Source organism: Tachypleus tridentatus, chromosome 8, assembly GCF_004210375.1.
Source record: "Tachypleus tridentatus isolate NWPU-2018 chromosome 8, ASM421037v1, whole genome shotgun sequence".
NCBI lineage: Eukaryota > Metazoa > Arthropoda > Merostomata > Xiphosura > Limulidae > Tachypleus > Tachypleus tridentatus.
The window spans coordinates 113,100,985-113,120,194 of NC_134832.1; the positions used below are offsets into that span (position 1 = coordinate 113,100,985).

The 19,210-nt window shown below is 30.1% G+C and overlaps 1 protein-coding gene across 14 annotated transcripts in view; it reads left to right on the forward strand.

The window, feature by feature from the left end:
- LOC143223231 (zinc transporter 7-A-like) overlaps nt 1–19,210 on the forward strand; it is a 93,469-nt gene that overhangs the window by 68,315 nt on the left and 5,944 nt on the right. For 3 of the 14 annotated variants that reach the window (XR_013012778.1, XR_013012774.1, XR_013012770.1), the window contains one exon: nt 5,649–5,766. Coding sequence is in view for 4 of the 14 variants with exons in the window: in XM_076450889.1 (XP_076307004.1) it covers nt 15,420–15,490 (71 nt within the window). In the remaining 10 variants the exon portion in view is untranslated. Of the gene's footprint in view, nt 1–5,648; nt 5,767–7,064; nt 9,945–10,633; nt 10,671–14,327; nt 14,465–15,354; nt 15,491–15,557; nt 15,624–19,210 lie in introns of those variants that run through there. The other 11 variants (XR_013012772.1, XM_076450885.1, XR_013012775.1 and 8 more) reach the window with 9 other exon arrangements.

Consider the following 19,210-nt stretch of genomic DNA (forward strand, 5'->3'; position numbering starts at 1 on the left):
AATGTAAAAAAATAATCTATGGCTCTAATGTATCATTGTTTCTTGAAGGTTCCTGAACTAATTTGGGAATAAAGCTATCTTGAACAGTTTTCAAAAACCTCTCTCTCTAACGGATTGATTCTAGTCTTTCCCGATCTATATGCTTGAAATTAAATCACCCATAATTATGACTTCATTAACTCTTTTAGCATGAGTTCGATCATAGGTACTGACCTTGTAACCATTTCGTGCTTCTAAAAGTTTTCATGCTATAATTTTTGAATTATTAAGTATATCTTCACACACATTTGCATATTGCCAGTAAATATAACAAGACTTCCTTACTCAGGATAAGTTTTACTATTCTTAGATGTATGTGTGTGTTTTCTTATAGCAAATCCACATGGGGCTATCTGCTAAATCCACTGAAGGGAATCGAATCCCTTATTATAGCATTGTAAATCCGTGGATTTTGACCTTCACAAAATGATCTGTCTTGGTTGTGTTTTAATAGATCACCATTTTGTAAAGTACAATCACCTGTCAGTTATAATACATTATATATATATATATATATGTATATACATTATAACTATTTGCAAATAAGTTCTAAATTTAGTTTTCTTAAAAAAAGTACAGTAAATAAAATTGCATACCGAATTTTCATGAAAATACGGACAATTTTTTCTAGTAACGAACCTTTTACTTGCTTACTGTTTTCCGTTGGTTGCTAAGCCTTATCAAGTTTTGCAGGTAAAGGATGTGAAATGAAATAATATTTTCGGTTTTATATAGTGTAATGGATTTAACGTTATATTTTTGATACCTACGCTTGTTTTAGAATAGTTTTCTTTTGCATTTGACGTATATTCTTGACTGTGTATCGCGCAAGTCCCGACTGTTCTCTGACTTTGTAGAATACTCGTGGGAGTAAGAATCAACAATATTTCTTTTATGAAAACGCACTAGATCATTATTGAGACTTCAAGAAACTCGCATGATTCATGTAAAAGTAGCTTAGTATCTAAGAGATAAAAGAAGAGTAGTATTGTTAGTCAACTACAGTCAGTATGTTGTAGTTCAAGGAAGTTTTAATTGTGATTAACGCCTATTAATCGGACAATTACAGAATTTGACCAGGAATGTTAAAAAAATTTCTAACATTACAAAACGTTCAACTACCGTGAATTACTTTGGTATTTATTATTTCTACGTGGACATCAAATATATTCGCCGGAAAAGTCAGCTTGTAAGGGTGTGAGTCTAGCTAACAAAAGCCAGCATTAGTTTAAGCAAGGAAGAAGCCCAGAAAGAGGAAGCCCGTATCTAAGTGGAAAGAGAAAGTAAACATTTCGAGCTGAACAAGGCTATATCAGAGCCAGGAAAGAAATTAGGCCAAAAGATGTTGTTGTTGTTGTTTTGAATTGAGCACAAAGCTACACACTGGGTTATCTGTGCTCTGTCCACCACGGGTATCGAAACCCGGATTTTAGCATTGTAAGTCCGCAGACATACCGCTGAGCCACTGGGGGGCTAGGCCAAAAGAAATGGATTTTAGATTCAATTAATCAATTGACCAAGGCAAAATGACAACTCTAAACTCATTCGACATATAAAAGTACCATCATTTAATGAAAATGAAGTTGATAAATACTTACAACATTTTGAGATAGTTGCCTAAATCATGGAATAGCCTTCCGATAAATGGTCATTATTCCTACAGTGTGTTTTGACTGGTAAAGTACAAGAAGCTTATGCTGCTTTCTTTCTAGAAAATTGTACAGATAATGATAAGATTAAAGCAGCTATCCTCAAAGCATACAATCTGGTTCAAGAAGGTTATCACAATCACTATGGTCAAACTCATATAGAATTCGCCCATGAAAAAGAGGTTTGTTTTGATAGGTGTTGTATCTAAAGTTGTATTTTAAGTTTTGGTAACTTAAGTCAATTATGTTTAATTTATGAATTTAAATGCTGTACAAGTTACGATCTCAAAACTTATTTGTATGAAAAGAAAGTTGAAACATTACATGAAGCAGCTGTTCTTTACAATAATTACATTTTAACTCATAAAACCACTTTTCATGAAAAGAAATTCCTGCCAACTAAGCAAATTTTAAACGTTAATTGGCAAAATATTTTAAAACAATAAGATATGGTGCTCAAAAGAACAACCTACTTTACTCTGTTGCCAAATCTGAAGATGTTAATAAACCTTTTAAAAGCTTTACTTTTAAAACTGCGGAAATTGTCTGTCATTATTCTTTTTTTTTTTTTTTTGAACGAAACTTGTTGTTAGGTGCGAGAACGTTCTACTTTTGACGTTATGACGTATCAGTGTTGTTTCTATTGGTTATTGCTACAAGTCAACGTTGTTTTAAATTGATCAATAATTGTTTCTTCTGGATTGCAAATTAATTTTGAGAAACAAAAAAGAAACTTTAGATATAATGATAATAAAATCTAAGAACCTTTCTTTTCAGACAGTTTTTCAAGCATAAACCGTTTCTTCAACTTAATTCTGTTAAATATACACAACACATCCGAATATCAGTAAAATATAACAATAGGAGAAAGTACGAGGCATGGTTCGAAGAGTGATGTCACAATACTGGTGAATCAATTGCTGTGAAAAATGACGTAGTGAAAGAGTGGCAGAAGAATAAAGGTGTAAAGAAATTTGAAACTGACATGCGAGAGATAATAGTAAGAAAGGTCGGAAGATATTAAATTTCCAATAAAATTCAATTTCTCGTTTAAATTAAGTGAGAAATTGTACCTATGTTCAGAGTTATTATTTGCGTTGAGGGCGCTATAATTTGTCAAATAATCTCACTGTTTGTTGGTAAAAAGAGTAGGAGTGTGTGGGGATGACTACTCTTTCACTGCTAAATTATGGACTGTTGACGCAAATATAGTTCTCGTGTAGCTTTACAGAAATTCAAAATAAGTTGGGTAAAGAACCAAGAGTTCTGTATGCTCAAAATCTCATCCATAGTTAAATTTCCTCCGGAGAATATATAAGTACACATGTGAAGAAAGCGAGATAACTATCGAAACTTTATTCGTCTAGCGATATCTTACCCGCAAAGAAATTAGTTTACGTAATAATCATGGTATTTTTTCTTCTTTAGTATATAAAATTATAATTGTTTATTCTTCTTTCTGAAAGTAGTTTAGTTTATGTATTTGTCTGAATTCAAAATACTATTGGTTGTGTTGTCCAATATCAACAGACAAACCAGCACCATGCAGGCCGCTGTTATCATTGATAATACACTGCAGTAGCATTTGTCAGAAGGTTTGTTTGACAAAATCCTACGGTAACAGTATATTATTATTTAAACGATTTTTTTTTTTTGCATTAAAACTTGTATTACGTTTAGTTGACTGTAGACTAATCACGAAGAAACTTTAAAGTAATCTAGTATGCTGTATTGTATACCAACAGCAGTCTCCCAACTCAAAAGCGACTCCACCTTAGTAACTTTTGTTATTTTTTTGTTGTTATTTTCGGTGAAATATTCTCACAACATTTCGAGCCTCAGTTGTTGGTTACCGCGTACATCGGTGAGATTACTGAGGTAATGGTATGTTATATTAATTTACAAATAGGGCACATAGTAGTGAACCGAGAACTGAACCTTGTCGAACTCGTGCTTTTAACGGGACCGAGTCGATAATGAGGTTTTCAATTTTAACTTTAGTGGTTTCGTTTGTGTAAAACTAGATAACCATCTATATATGTTGCATTATATTTAAACAGTTTGAATCTAGAAATGAAAGGTTATTGTTGTATGTTTGCGGTTAAATCCTTTATATTCTGACTCGATTATTCTAACCAGACGGTCAGTTGTTTGTCTTTGTTTTCCGCTGGTATTTTGCTATTGATTAGAATGTTATTACTTTCTTGAAAGTTGTAAGAAGCCATGACGTGCATGGTGTCTCCACGTGTAAACATTGCTTTTGTAAGAAATAGAAACCAAGCCAAAAATCTTCGTTCAGTATTTCAAGTCCTACACTGTATACTGATACCAAGATTGGCTGAAATCCTGAGGTTCATCGTTGTAATGTTCACGATGTTGGATTATGTTCAGAAAAGAATATTTATCAAAATTTTGCTTTTTAATCAATCGTGAATATAATTTGAGATAAAAATAATAACCCAAACATAAATTGTTTGAATACACATTGGCGACTTATCTTATTTAATTATTTTCTTAATAGTAGTTCAAATAAACGTAGAAATCACAAAAGTGTTAAATTAAGTTCATACGTTATTAATACTACAAACCTCTTCAAATTGTAACAAGAAGTTTACAAACATAGCACGCACTCCTGACGTCCGCCTACCACCTTCACATACAACCTTAACTGGTTCGTTGAAAACTATGGCCAGATGGAATACACCCCATTACTCTCAATATAGTCTCTAAGTCTTATATCTGCACAGTCTGGATGCATCGTTGTGTTGACACGTCTTTTATTCGAGTGACGTAAATGTACCTTTAAATTACATCAGTTGTCGAGTTTTAAACACGTTCAACCTTTCCTTTTATCTGTAGTTTAATTTTAATTTATCTTTATCTTTATGGTTTTAGGTTTCTTCATTGTGTAGACCTTATTAATTATTTTTTCTTAGTCGCCGTTAAAATGAAAACCTTCTCTATTTTAACATTCAAATTTATATAGTGAAACTTATCCTTTGATAAATATGCTTCTTTATGTGTTAACAAATATAACCAATCTACATATTGTAAAAGTAATATACAATAAAAGAATCTGTGTTTTATGAAACAGATGCAAGACTTCACGACACATCTATCTGTTTAGTTTGTGAAGAAAAGTGAATTATAAATATTCTTTCAACCTTTCTTCAACGAGGGGCATCATTCCCCACACTGTCGTGGATAAAACATTCAAAATGTCCTTTAAGCTATACCGGGAAGCATCAGACGTTTCCTCTACCACAAAAACTTAGAAAAATTCCCGTTAAACATATACAGATCACTTGAGACATAAGCTTTCTATATTTTGAGCTGTTCATGGTTCACTCGTACGTTAGAGAAGTTCGGTTTTCAAAATAATCTGACTTGTTAAAAAAAGAAAGTCCAAGGATGTACGTTTAAATACACATTTATACTGAGAAGACATTGTTCAATATCACTAATTTTAAACAAAATTTTTGACAACTGTCTTGGAAAACAGTTTGCTGATAAAGCTCTTATGAAAAAATTAAATCTATATCTTGATATCAAAACGTTTATTTGAAGATTTCCGTTAACGGTTTTGAAATGAAATCCTTTACAACAATTACGAATAAATTGTTCTGAAAGTCCCACTAACATTATTACTCCAACTCTAAAAATAACATCAGAATTTACTTCGTCTTAAGGTTGGCAAATACTATAATATTCATACAAAGTAAGTGAATCGTGTCTTCCTTGCCAAGAAACTGAACACTTTATTTTGTTAGTGTGTGAAATTTTCTGTTTTCTTTTTCCTTAAATGTTGGTTATAATTATTGGACAATTTTGAACGATATTACATTATCGTAATTAAACAATACACATATGTTAATATACAATTTTCAAGAAGTTTGTAAAATGATTAGATTTTACAATGAAAATTAGAGTTCATTCGTAATAAATCAAGTTTTCTTCCAGATTGTTTCCAGTTCGAATGAAAAAAGTGTACAACTTTCACTACAAGATGCCGCAAGGTTCATCTTAAGAAAAAAACAAAGTACGACAGGAAGGAAAAGGAGGGTAACAATATGGGAACGTATGCAATATTTTATACCAAAACCACATGCTATCTGCTATGTTCATCAAAGGAAATCGAATCCCTGATTTTAGAGGTGTAAATCTGTAGGCTTACCGCTTCCCAGAAGGGATACAGGCTAACAGTACCGATTTATGAAAAAATATAAAGTTAAAAATATATAATAATGAATATATATACCTGTAGGTATAATGAAATAATTTCCATAATAAACTTTCGTAATTTAATAAGGTAGTATTGAAATATGTGGGTTATAATTACCAATTCGATTGCAATTCAGTAATAAATCTAGAATAAATTATGCTTTTGATAAAGAACGTAGTAGAAGGGAAGTTTTAGTGAGTCTTTTAAAATATAATATAAAATTTTGTTTTGTTGTGATAGTTAACTGTATATTTTAAAAGTAATTGGGTCGTTATACTGTTTAAAATGTTATTGTTTGGTTTTATGTCTTGAACTATACATAATATTTTAAACTTTCGTTGATTGTTTATTTTTGAACTCAAAGCTGTACAATGGATTATCTGAACCTTACTACATAATGAAAGATATTAACAAGATTTAATAATTTTGTATATGTGTTTAGTCAAGGTTTATGCTCAATGTTATCTCGTAACTTAATTATAAGTCGTGTTGTTAGATTTTATAATAATGTTTATGCTAAGTTTAACATCAATGTTTAAACTAATTGACTTTTCAATAACAAGAGAACGACTACGACATAATGTATAATGTAAAAATCTTCGTCGTGATCACGTCTTCATGAAGTCGTTGATATAACTTTCCGTTTCCTTTTGTTCCTTCAACAATTCTCTTTCATTATTCACGTTTTTTAACATTTTGTGAGTTCATCTATCAGCTTTGTCTTGCATAAAGTAGGTTCTCATAAAAAAGTTATACCCAATTATATTATATTTAAAAAGTTTCATTTCAATTTACTTTGGGTAAAACGGTTTTATAAAAGGCGATTTTCCCATATAGCTCGAGATTAGTTGACTTTATAATAACAAAACAGCATATATCAGCTTGTAAGGGTGTGAGGCCAATCAAGAACCAAACTAACTTAAGCGAGGTGTGACGATATCAACTTGTCGTGGACCTAGATCTTCGACAAAATTTCAGTACTAGAGCAGATATAAGACTCAGTATTGTATGTAAGTTTTCATAATCTCTTATGTAAACTATCATTTATAATAACTATTAGAAATAACCGTTATTACAAATTGTATTGTTTTTTGTTTGTATATTAAAATATATTTGAGTTAACAAAGAAAATTGCTTGTATCAATCTTGTTGGCAAATATTGAAACTTTGATATATTTTAACAGTTAGTTATATTGTAAATTAAAATTTTCGGTTATTTGAAATAGTGATACACATATGTAATACAACAAATCGTAGACTTGTCCGAAATATATAATAATGTGTAAAATAATTAATTGGAGACTCTTTCAGAGAAAAAGATCGAAATAAATTGAAATCAAAATATTAATTCAATTTATATTTATCAGTGCCAACAAGATATGATCATGAAATTAAGCAATACTTACTTGCGCATATAAAGTTTCCCGCTCAACAAACTTGAAGTTCCTTCATACATATGCAAACATGCAATAACTCATGACAGATTTCTAAGCGAATCATTCACGAACAAAGAAAAAACCAACTTAAAAACGAAATGTTACGAGCATTAGATTGTGATTTGGAACATGATGGAAATGAACCTCTCACCCTCAAATATGTACTATAAGTTTAGTAATATGCTACCTATTTCTTGACCCTTATAACTCATCATTTTGTTGTTTCATCATGTAGTGTATTAAAATGGTCTTAATGGTAATAAAAATAAAATAATCCAACAGTATGAAAAACATTGAAATAATGGACTATTTACGTTGCAAGTATGACCCTGTGTAAATGATGAACTGTACAACATTAATGTACATGGCCCTTACAGGGGTTTTTATTTCATATCAATGAACATTTGTGAAAGCAATACCCTCTTTTGTGTTACGTTCAAGGTGTAATAGTTACCCAAAACATAAAATAATTAATAACACCACAAATGCGGGAGAAAGAGGTCAAGATTGTATCTGATCCTTTCAGGTCCCCCAAAGGATCTAAATATTGATAATAAGAAACAGCGAACATAATTAAATTGGATGTGGCACGAAAAGGGTATACCAATTAAAAATAAGGACAATGAACAAAATTTAACATACGATTCCATAAAGGGAAGAAAGTTGTACGATGAACCTGACCCTCCCTTATACAAAAGATGAACGGAATACCAATGAAGAAGAAAAGAGCATAACGTAATATAATGGCCAACCATTCTACGTTAAAAATAAAATTGTCTTTGCTGAAGACAACTTCTACCTTGGCGAAATCTATATTTCTGACGTCTAGTTCTTTAACTCTCGTTGGTTCTATGTAAATAATATTGCCGAAATTTAAAATTATTCAAAAATGTGAAAATCATAATTGGAACTGTTCGTGTGGTGTGGACTTCAAAACAATAAAATAAATTGAAAGTATATTTAACACAATTACCTACATGGAGATGACCCTGAAATGGCTCAGAGTGAAAGTGTGTACTGGCTAAACTCTGCCCTTCTAGTTGTAAATAAATAAATATTGAACAGATATTAAAGCAGGACGGAGAGCGAAAGAGGTCTTTTGAGACTGATATAAATATAGCAAGAGTGGCGAGTTTGAGTTGTTTAGTTTAGTTTGAGCAGTCCTTTGAAAGAGAGACTGAAAGAGTTTATGAGTCTACGTATTAGTCTTAGATTTTTTGTGATAAGCTGTCATTGGCTTTTTGTTTTAACACTGAAAACTTTATAAACTTACGAGTCAGTGTTAAGTGTTTATAACATTTGTAAGCCTTGTTGCTTTTTAAAATTTTGTAACTTTTTGAAGTATTGACGGGTTTTGGTGTAGACGAATTTTGAACAGTGGACATCTGTAACCACACATCTAACGTGAAATGGAAGTTCTTAATTAACAACCTGTAGCTGAACTTTGACACGCTACGTTTTGTAAGTGGATGTGTCTGAATTAGAGGTTGCTCATACGTGGGTCTACAAAATTTTACGATTGTACCCCTTTGAAAATATTGTATATAAGTTAACATCTGATATTGTTCTTTTTATTTCTATAACATATTTTTAAAACTAAAAATTTTAGTGTTTTTTCTCTCGCTTATTACAGAGTACGATTATACGGAATCTTATACTGTAGTACTACATTTATCATTTATATACTGGTACAAATATTTATGTAGGTATTCAGTTCCGCTTTTATTAAAACCATTTGTGTGTTTGCTGATGAATCCTAAGATTCATATGTAAGTCAGAATTTGACAATAACAGCTGAAATAAAATCACCATGGAAGTGAGTCTATCAAGAATATATTTTGACATTTATTGACGATTCTAGGTAATTTTGTGTTACCAAAAAGTTGTTACTTGTTGGAAGGATATTTGGCATCCTTGGTTGACGAAAACTATTCGGACACTCAAAACATAAAGATATATACAGATAGAAATTGTGAATTTCCCTTGTACTTAGTGGTATTGGAAAACAAAGGAATGCAGATCAACTTTGGCAATCAGAGATATCCAGAAAGAGATCTGAAATATATCATACCTCAGTGATGAAAATGAAGTGCACTGTCTTATAACAAGTTATCCATGTATACTAGTTCAATATTCGCTCTAGAACGATAACAACTTAGTATGGGATCGCTAAGACACATCTTTCAATCATACCTCTCGTTCAACCGTCGAATACTTCAAGCAACTAAAGAATGAAACGGGTATTAAGGATCTTCCTTATGAAATTATACCGAGGAAATTTTCAAACAATATGCTTATAGATTTCTGTACAATCAGACTATTAAAATGAAAGCTGAAAAACCATAATCGTCGTATATTACATAGGTTATAGAAAGCATGCAAGTAGACTGAAGTGCGTTAAAATGAAAAGTAGGCTTACGATAGCTGTCTGAAGTGGAAACCAGGTCTATTATCAAAAATTAATTTTATTAGATAGATCATGAACAGACATAGTGAGAGTCCAAAATAGATTTTTAACATAAAGTAGCACTGCCCAACAATTTTTTTTTGAAAAGTTTTGCTTCCTGAAAAGTTTTTGCTGATTGTGACAGGGACCTGGTGAGTATGCACAAATATAATTTTGGTTTTGCTTCATCACATAGGAATTCTGAGAAGTAGACAGTTAACTGTTTACTGAAAATAACGTACTTAATTGCGTTTATGTTTCTAATATGTTATTAAGTTCAACATAATTAAAAATGTTTTGCTCCTGATTTTCGTTTGTTTCTTTATTTAGTATTTGGGTGTTTTCTATGGCTATGTTGTGTTTATTTGATTTGCAGTGTTCGAAAACATGTGAAGGTGACTTTTTGTGTTCTTTTAATCTGGTTTCCATTTTTCTACTTGTTTCTTCAATATAGAAGTCATGGCAGTTATCACATTGTATGTTATAAATAATGTTGGTGTGGAGTTTGTCAGTGTAATTTTTATTCAATAAAGACTTTAGTTTTTGCCTTTTTTTTTTAATGATATTAAATGAAATGTCATATTTTGTTACTAATTTTTGCCAAATGTTGGTTATTTTTCTGCTGATATCAGGAATATATGGTATGCACATTATTGTAGAATAAATAAAGTGGCTTAAGTAGTAGTTAGGGCTTTTGTGAGAAATTTGCTAGTCAGAGCTCTTGTAGCAATGACCAAAAACATTCAATGGGAATGTTTTAAATAATTTAAAATAATCCACAGTACTGAAACTTTATTTAGTTTAGATGATCTTTTTATTCATGAAACTACTTTCTGTCTAGGAACAATGGAAATTTTGTTACGATAAGAAAACATCAGGTTAGTTAGGTTTAGTGAGTACAATATGTAATTGCAATATTTTATGATGATTTTACTCTTTATTTACTGAATAATATTTTTAGTTTCTTGTCAAACAACTATATAAATTATTTAATATATAATTTATTGAAAATAAACTATATTTGTTAGATATAAATTATTTTGACCAAGGGTATTGCTGCAAAAATATTGTTATCTGGTCTGAAAAGGTAATGGTGATGGCATTTTTGGAGGTGAGGTCCAGATTCACTAATGAACATTTTCAGTTTTTGTTGTGTTTATTTTATGATTTATAGCTAGGAGTGATAACTACTGTAATCTGTAGAATAAAGTATAAACTGAAATGTGTTGATTATATAGTTTATGTTGTAAGGTTTACTTTTAAAAATATATGAAATTTAGCAGTCTTTTCGATATTTTTAGTGAAGTATTTTTAATATAAAGAATTTGTCTTGACTCGTCCATGTGCAAAGTGATTTTCATGTTATGATTAAAAATATTTTCTTTGCCTAGGAAGTATCAGATTTCTTTGTATAATCTCTTAAACCTCCTAAATACATTTCAGTGAGATGTTATACTTTATCTGGAATTTTCGTTACTCTAACTGCAGAGATGCCAACCATTACGATTTTGGTGTATACATTACGACTATACGCTATACAGACAAATATTACGAATTGTTACAACTCTCAAATTATTATGTATTATATTGGCCTATACAATAAAATGATAACTTGTTTCCCCAGGGCTTGAAAGGGGTGAAAAAAAAACTTCTAGTGAGATACAAATAAATTTTGATAATAATTAAAAGACATAGTCCAAATGGCTACTTGCGATAATCATATTTGTGCTTGAAATAATAAAAAATTTTGGATCTCTGACGTCTACCAATAGTTTGAGTGCGGTGCTTCTCCATACTGGGTTCGTGGTGAAATCCATAATTACATCATCAGTGCTTGTCAGCCAATCAGTGCTCACGTAAATGGGTACTTCTCGTTTTCTAAGCAGCATAGAAACACCAATGCGATCACTCACAAGATAAAAAAAAGAGGTCTCATTCACCAGATTGTCTTGTTTCTGGTAAATTTAAAAGAACTAAAACTGTGAATCAAAAATTTAGGAAAGAGTATAGTGCAAAATATCCGGTGATTGCATCAAAAGTCAGTGACAGTCATGCGTTTTGTACAGTTTGTCACATTGATTTTTCTGTGATGCATGGCGGGATAAACGATTGTTCCAGACATACAAAATCGGCATCTGACCAACAAAAGTCTGAGGCGAAGACAAAAACGATGCAGATCACAACAGTTATGAGTAAAAATTCGGAATATGAAACCATAAATGCAGAAGTGATGTTAACGCAATTCGGCATTGGTCATCAGTTACCCCTAGCTATAGCCAATCATGCAGGACATATATTCAGAAAAATGTACCCAGACTGATATAGCGAAAAAATATGACTGTGCTGGAACCAAAACTACAGCCATTGTACAAATGTTGGGTTGTGAAGATGACAAAATGATTTCAAGCATACTTACTAACAATGTTTACAGTTTAAATACACAAAACACAGTCATAAAAGCAATCTATAGCAGTAATAAATAATAATAGTTATAATAATAATATAATAATAAAGAGCTTAGAGACATTGGTCAGGCCTAGTAGCTGCAAATAATAAAGGGCTCTGTCTACAATCATTACACTCAGTCATTTGAAATAGTTGGTATCTCTGTAACTTCATATAATTTGACTAATCTCATAACCAGACAAAATATAAATACCTCTAAATTACCATATTCTTTCTAAAATTATCTCAAATGTAGATTGAAACTATATTTGATTATTCAAAGTAGCTTTAACTTTGTTATACTGTACATCTATTTATAATTAAGTTTGATTGTTTTATTGCCATTTAATCATGTCCAACTACTATTTGTGCCATTATAAGCTTTAAGTCACTTGGAGAATGTGCAGCTCATGTTACCCTACCAAATTACATAACCCACAAGCTACTCTGAGCTGCTTGCCTTGTGAAATATTATTATTATCATTTAATCATGTCCAACTACTATTTGTGCCATTATAAGCTTTAAGTCACTTGGAGAATGTGCAGCTCATGTTACCCTACCAAATTACATAACCCACAAGCTACTCTGAGCTGCTTGCCTTGTGAAATATTATTATTATCGTTTATTTTACTTAATCTCACCATAACTAACCCAAAGAAATCATTATTATTTAATAATAGTAAATAAATAAACATGAAATAAAGTATTTGCCCAATCTTCTTTTTTCTTGTTGTAGATTGTTGATGACACTTTACCCCTACAGTTTTATACTAATGGTAGTAGTGCACTAAATAATTTTTAATTAATTAGATAATGCATCAAAGAACATGGACTAATAGCATGTAAAAAGTAGACAATTTCCTCTAATTCTTCAAATTTTTCCAGTTTTCTAACTATGTGACAAAAGTTGTTACAAATTCATCCAAACTGGTTGTTGGACCATATTTTGCAAGTGAAATTAATGCTTTTCTGTTCAGAACACTGTTATAAAACATGCCATTTAATAAATGAAAACCTTGATTTTCTATGCATTATAGGTAATATATAATTAAATGTAAGAGAGAACTAATAAGTCCTGAAAGAGTTGTGAACTCTTATTTTATGGTTGATATGTGTGTGGACTGACATGCCAGATTTTGGAGAGAGAGGAAAAACAAAATTTGTACATCCATATTTGTCTGGTTGTAGTAACATCTTGTTACTAGCATGTACCTTCTTGAAACAAGCTGCAGACAGTGAACAACAGTTTTAAATATGAGACACTGTTGTCTTGAGCACCCATATAATTTTTTTGCTTTTAATCTTTTTTTCAAATTATAAAGTTTTGTATAGAAAAAGCATTCATTGAAAGATTATTACTTCTGCTAAAACCTCTTTTACCGGTATAGTTATATTTTACTTTTCTAACATTGTAGTTTGTTCCATAGTTTTATCTTATCAGTTTTTTAACATGTACATACCCATTACAACTCCAAATCCATTAGGTTGCAGGTCTTATAAGTCTTTACACTACCCCAAGGCAAAGTTGATCTTCATTAAACCTAATACACAGATGGGGTTCAAAGAGTACTTTGGTATTCATTTTGGAAGTTCTATAGTTATGCAAATGAAATTTGAAAACTAAGATAGAAAAAAAGTATTCTTTTATGAAAATCATGTTAGTTTGAGTCTGTCTGACTAATGTAAATTCAGAGACAGTTTTTTAATGTAAATACTTTATTAAAAATTGTGATTTGTGTGTGTGTGTAAAATACGTTTGTAATTTTTTACTAAAGCTTACTAAATTTCATGAAGATGCACTAAGTAAGTTCAACATTATCATCAATATTAATTCTTCAGTGGATTGACCTCTTATCTTAGAATTAAAGTCATTGTTATGTGTCCAGTTGCATTTGCAAGTGGTCTAGTGTATTTAACTAACAAATACACACTATTATGTATTTTTTGTACATGTACGATTTTGGCTATATTGTTCAGTAACTTGTATGTTAGATATGAACTGTCTCCTCAAAATTAATTTAACATGATTATGTATGTATTTCTGAAATATTTATGAATTTGTTTCAAAATTCTGTTGTTAATTATCTACTGGAGGATTACAAGCATGATGACCATCATAAGATAACTGAGGCTCCACACAGTCAAATCATGGAAGATTAGTTTCTCTGGAGTTGGGTGTTTTTATAAAGTAGAAACACTTGATAAAGTAAAATTCTAGCTTTCAAGGTATTATATGTTTTGTATAAGTATTTATTTAGTTTTTTATCAGATATATCCAATTACTGTATGTCAGGTTATTAACTTGTATGTTATTACAGTGTAAATTCTTTCTCAGTTACATTAAGCTGTACCTCCCTCCTACAGATAGATGATTTCATTAAATGAGAACAATTGTGAATATAACTGGAAACTACCAAAAAAATATGAGTTTAAAGACTTATCTTTTGTGAAAAACATTTACAAGTTTTTTCTTTATTGAGCTAGCCTTTTTTATATTCTTAAATGTTATCTTATTGGTGTTTGAAATTATCTGTTAAATGTTTTTGGGATTTTATTTCAATACATGTAATTTGATATGCAAACTAAAAGTAACAAATTAATATAATAAAATTACAAAATCATTATGAAAAAAAAATAATGATGTTAATTTTGTTAAGAAAAGGCAGTTGTTGGATTTTTCATATTTGCTTGGATAAAAAACCCCAATTCTTAGTCTGGATTTCTGTGTATTTCTACCAAGTAAATTTACAGAATAATTATGAAAATTCTCAAAATGAAGAAAAGGGGAAAATGTTAAAATTGAGAAGAAAAAAACAAACAAATGGAAAATAAAGCATGGGAACAACAAATAGAATAAAGATATTTTATATATTAATTATTGGGTTTTACTGCATGTACTGTGCTTCTTTTTTTGTTGTTAACCAGTCAGACATCATGAGAAATTAGGGAAGAGTTTTGTAAACCTTGATTACACTTACTAGAGTCATATTTATTCTTGTTTTACATCTTGAGTAATATTTATAATTAATTATTAATAATACTTACCCATACTTCTTTGGACAAATTAATCATGTAAGAGAATATGTAAAAATAATAAATGTTTGCCTTTATTATAGATGTATTTCTCCATATCCTTGCTGATACCTTGGGCAGTGTTGATGTAATTGTATCAGCTGTTCTGATGAATCAGTTTGGTTGGATGATTGCTGATCCTATTTGTTCTATGTTTATATTCACATTAATTGGTTTTAGGTAAGCAAAGTTCTTTATCAAAATGAAGTAGTGAAATGATTTTCTTTTTTCACTTAACCTTTTTCAGATTGGTCAATGGTGAAAGACCATTTCATCACATCTGTTGACTTGCACTTGAAATGTTATTGAACTGGTATGTTATTAAGTTTGGTATCAGGCTATAGATTATAATTGAAATTTTTATATAAACATTATTTAATTTTTAATTTAAAAGTAAATATTGATTAACAACTCACCTAAATGTCAATTTTTGTGTATCACATGAATGTTGAATGTAACAGTGGTTCAAATTAGATATTTGTGATGTCAAAACAAAGTCTATAGTTTTTGTAAGAATTAGGAACTTGAATTACCAATATTAGCAACCTACAACAAGCAGCAACTGGGTATAGAGAGTATAATTGGAAAAGATAATTGTTTGCATTACTTCCTTATTTACTGTTCTGTTTTAAGACTAGTTTAAGAACTTGTTTATAAATAGTTATAATCTGTATACATATATGATGTATACATAATTTTCTCTGTCATTTAGTCTGATTCTCTTTAGGTAAAGCACAAATAGAATATCAGTTTCTGAACAAATATGTTTGAAAGTGAATATGTATCTTTTTACTTTTATACTACACACTGATTAGTAAATGAGCATAATATATGTTTTATAAACTCATAAGGAACCTTTTTTTAATTTAAAACTAAGGCTATGGAATAACACAGCATAAGAATTATGTATCTGAATGTGTAAGTGTAACTGATATTGTTATTATCATAATATTAATTGGAGTAACCACTGTTACTTGCATCTGATAAAGTATCGTCATTGCTTGAATCAGAATTACAGGTAGTTCTTTTTGTTCGTTAAATAAAGCATATTTCATGTGGTAAAGTGATGTGTAAGTATAAAAAGGTATAAAACTACTTATTTTTTTACACACTATCCTGTATTAAGCTGAAGACTGCCTCATTTAGTGTGACTGAATACACAATATTATATGTATTGTTTGATTCCCAATAAATAAGAAGCCCAGTAAACAAAAAACTTTTGGAAAAACAAAAGCTGTATATCTTCAAGGATAAATGTTTTTGTATCGTTGGTTTGTTTCTGTGTGCAATGTATGGGCGATGTAGGAGTCACTGTGTCAGTTAATTTGATAAGTCATAAAACTGGAACAAACAAATTTTGAAAACAATCAAGTTATTCTTTTCTTTTGATTTATCTTACTTAGTATCACCAATTTATTTCAAACTGCCACTTTGTAACGTTAAGCTTTCCAACTATATTTTACTGATTTAAATGCACTTAAAAAGAATGTATTTATTTAAAATTTCTCTGTGTTTCATTAACATGACACCGTCTTTTGATCTACACTCAGTCACCGTATATTTATTGTGTTACATTTTATAAATCAAATAGAAAGACGGTCATTAGCACTATAGTAATAATTTTATTATTAATTGATTCAGTTCCTATTTGGCATAAGTTTAACACTTAAACCACAAATTATTTCATTAAAACTTTCAATTTTACATTGTCGTGTAGAAAAGAACCAATCTATCTATTAGCTAAATAAGTGACATTTTTCAATGACTACATCCTAAATTGACATCTTCATGTTGTGACGTAGAAGTAGTTAATATCTGATTACAGTGATGTTGTGGCACAGTTGTATGCTCATATGTGAATTATGTGTTTTTTGCATAATAAGGTTTCATGTGTGACTTAAAAGTTTTTACAGTTTAGAAACAAAAACACATCTCTGAATTAGCAAGCTCATGCAGTGGAATGTGAAATAAGCCTAAATATGTTATTATATTATCTCTCTTGTTAGAGGTGATAAAAGTGCATGCCACAAAGTGTGCTATAAGATGCTTTGCAAAGTTATTTAATAAAATTTAAAATTTTATTGGATAGTCAGCATGGGAAAAATGCTTTTTCTATTCTTTTTACTGTTTATCTAGATGAGGGTACAGATGTAGTTTTGTATATCTGGATTTTCAGAATTCATTTGACAAGCTGTAACCTAAAGGCTTTTGAAAAAAATTATCTCTGTCGGCATGAGAGATAAGTTAAATTGGGTAGAAGAAAGTAGAGGCATGTTACAAATGGAGTGCTATCAGATTGAATTAATTTCATGAGTGAAGTATCTCAGGGCTCAGTCTTAGAACCTCTGCTCTTTTTTATTTGGATCAATGACATAGGTGAAGGAATGGTCAATAAATTACTTTAATATATTGAAAGTATCAAGATTTTACATGTTGTTGGCTGTGAAAAGAATAGTGCTGCTTCAGAAAAGGATTTGAATTATATAGTTACTTGGACAGATAAATAACTGATGGCTTTTAATTATAATAAGTGCAAGGTCACATGTAGGATATCATAGTTTTAGTTATTGGTATATTTTTGATGAGTATAACCTCAACAGCATTATGGAAGGAAGGATTTTGCTATTCTAGTTGATCAGTCTCATAAGCCATCCAAACAATGTGCTGTTGCTAGTAGCATGGCAATGGTATTTTAAGTTTTATGTATAAAAATAATGAATACAATCTAAAGAGGTCATAATTTCATATTTTAGATCATTAAAGTTAGGCCACATTTGGTGTACCATATTCCATGTTGAGAGCTTAACTTAAGAGGAACACTGAACTTTTAGATAGGATTCATAGAAGGACAGGTTAAGATCTTTGAAATTGCTTTCTCCTGAAAAAAGAATTTTTCATTTTTATTTATATATTTTTTGTACTTAATGGAGAGAATGGTATGAATTGGAAGTAGAAATATAAATTTTAACAGGGTAGAAAACATCTTCAGATAAGATAGCTTTATTTTTGTAACAGGGTAGTTGGCTTTTGGAATGATTTGTTCATAATTGGTATGTGCAGTTAATTTAAGGGAAGGCTCGATAAATGTTCAAATGGTAAACACTAGCTTTGAGAGTGAATATTTTAAAGTAACTTAATGGGTCAGACATGTGTATTATACAAGTTTTTATTTCAAAAGGAAAGGTTTGAATAACTTCTCAATCTTCCTTTGTCTAGGTAACGTGATATTTGTTCATTGCAATTTTCCATTTTTATATTATCCCTCTATTGTACCCTGAGCTTAACCTAAATTACTTAATATAGCATTAATATTACCCAGACAAGGTCTAATTTTCATAGCCTTCAATCCTCTTGATTTACAGAAATAAAAATCAGAAAGTTTAAGCCTATTTGCCACTCTCTCCTATCACATACTTTTTTTTTTGCAGATTACTGATAATTCTCTCTGTTTGCTATTATATTATTTATCATTTATAGAAGGGCAATATTCTAATTTACTTTGATATAAAATGCCACCTTGTTTTTACTAGAGATTTTTATTTATTTTGTCTACAGATTTAATTACATCTGATGAATTTAGATCAAACAGCTATGGGAATTCATTATAGGATATAATTTGCTTTGTGTGTATAATATGTTCATAAATGCATAATTGAAATGAATAAATAAATAATTATTTGATGTACTTTCAACTGTGTTACAAAAAAAATTAGGTGTGTATTTTACCAGCAATTTAGCAGTTCAAACTAAAGAAGTAACTTTGTTTTTTTTTGTATATTTTTGTTTATTGTTATAAAAGGAAATAAAATATAAAAATTATAAACTTATTAGGTTAGTTAATGACAGAAAAGAAAAATTTCTTCATGAGGTATACTTGCAATTAGCTTCTGCTTTACAACA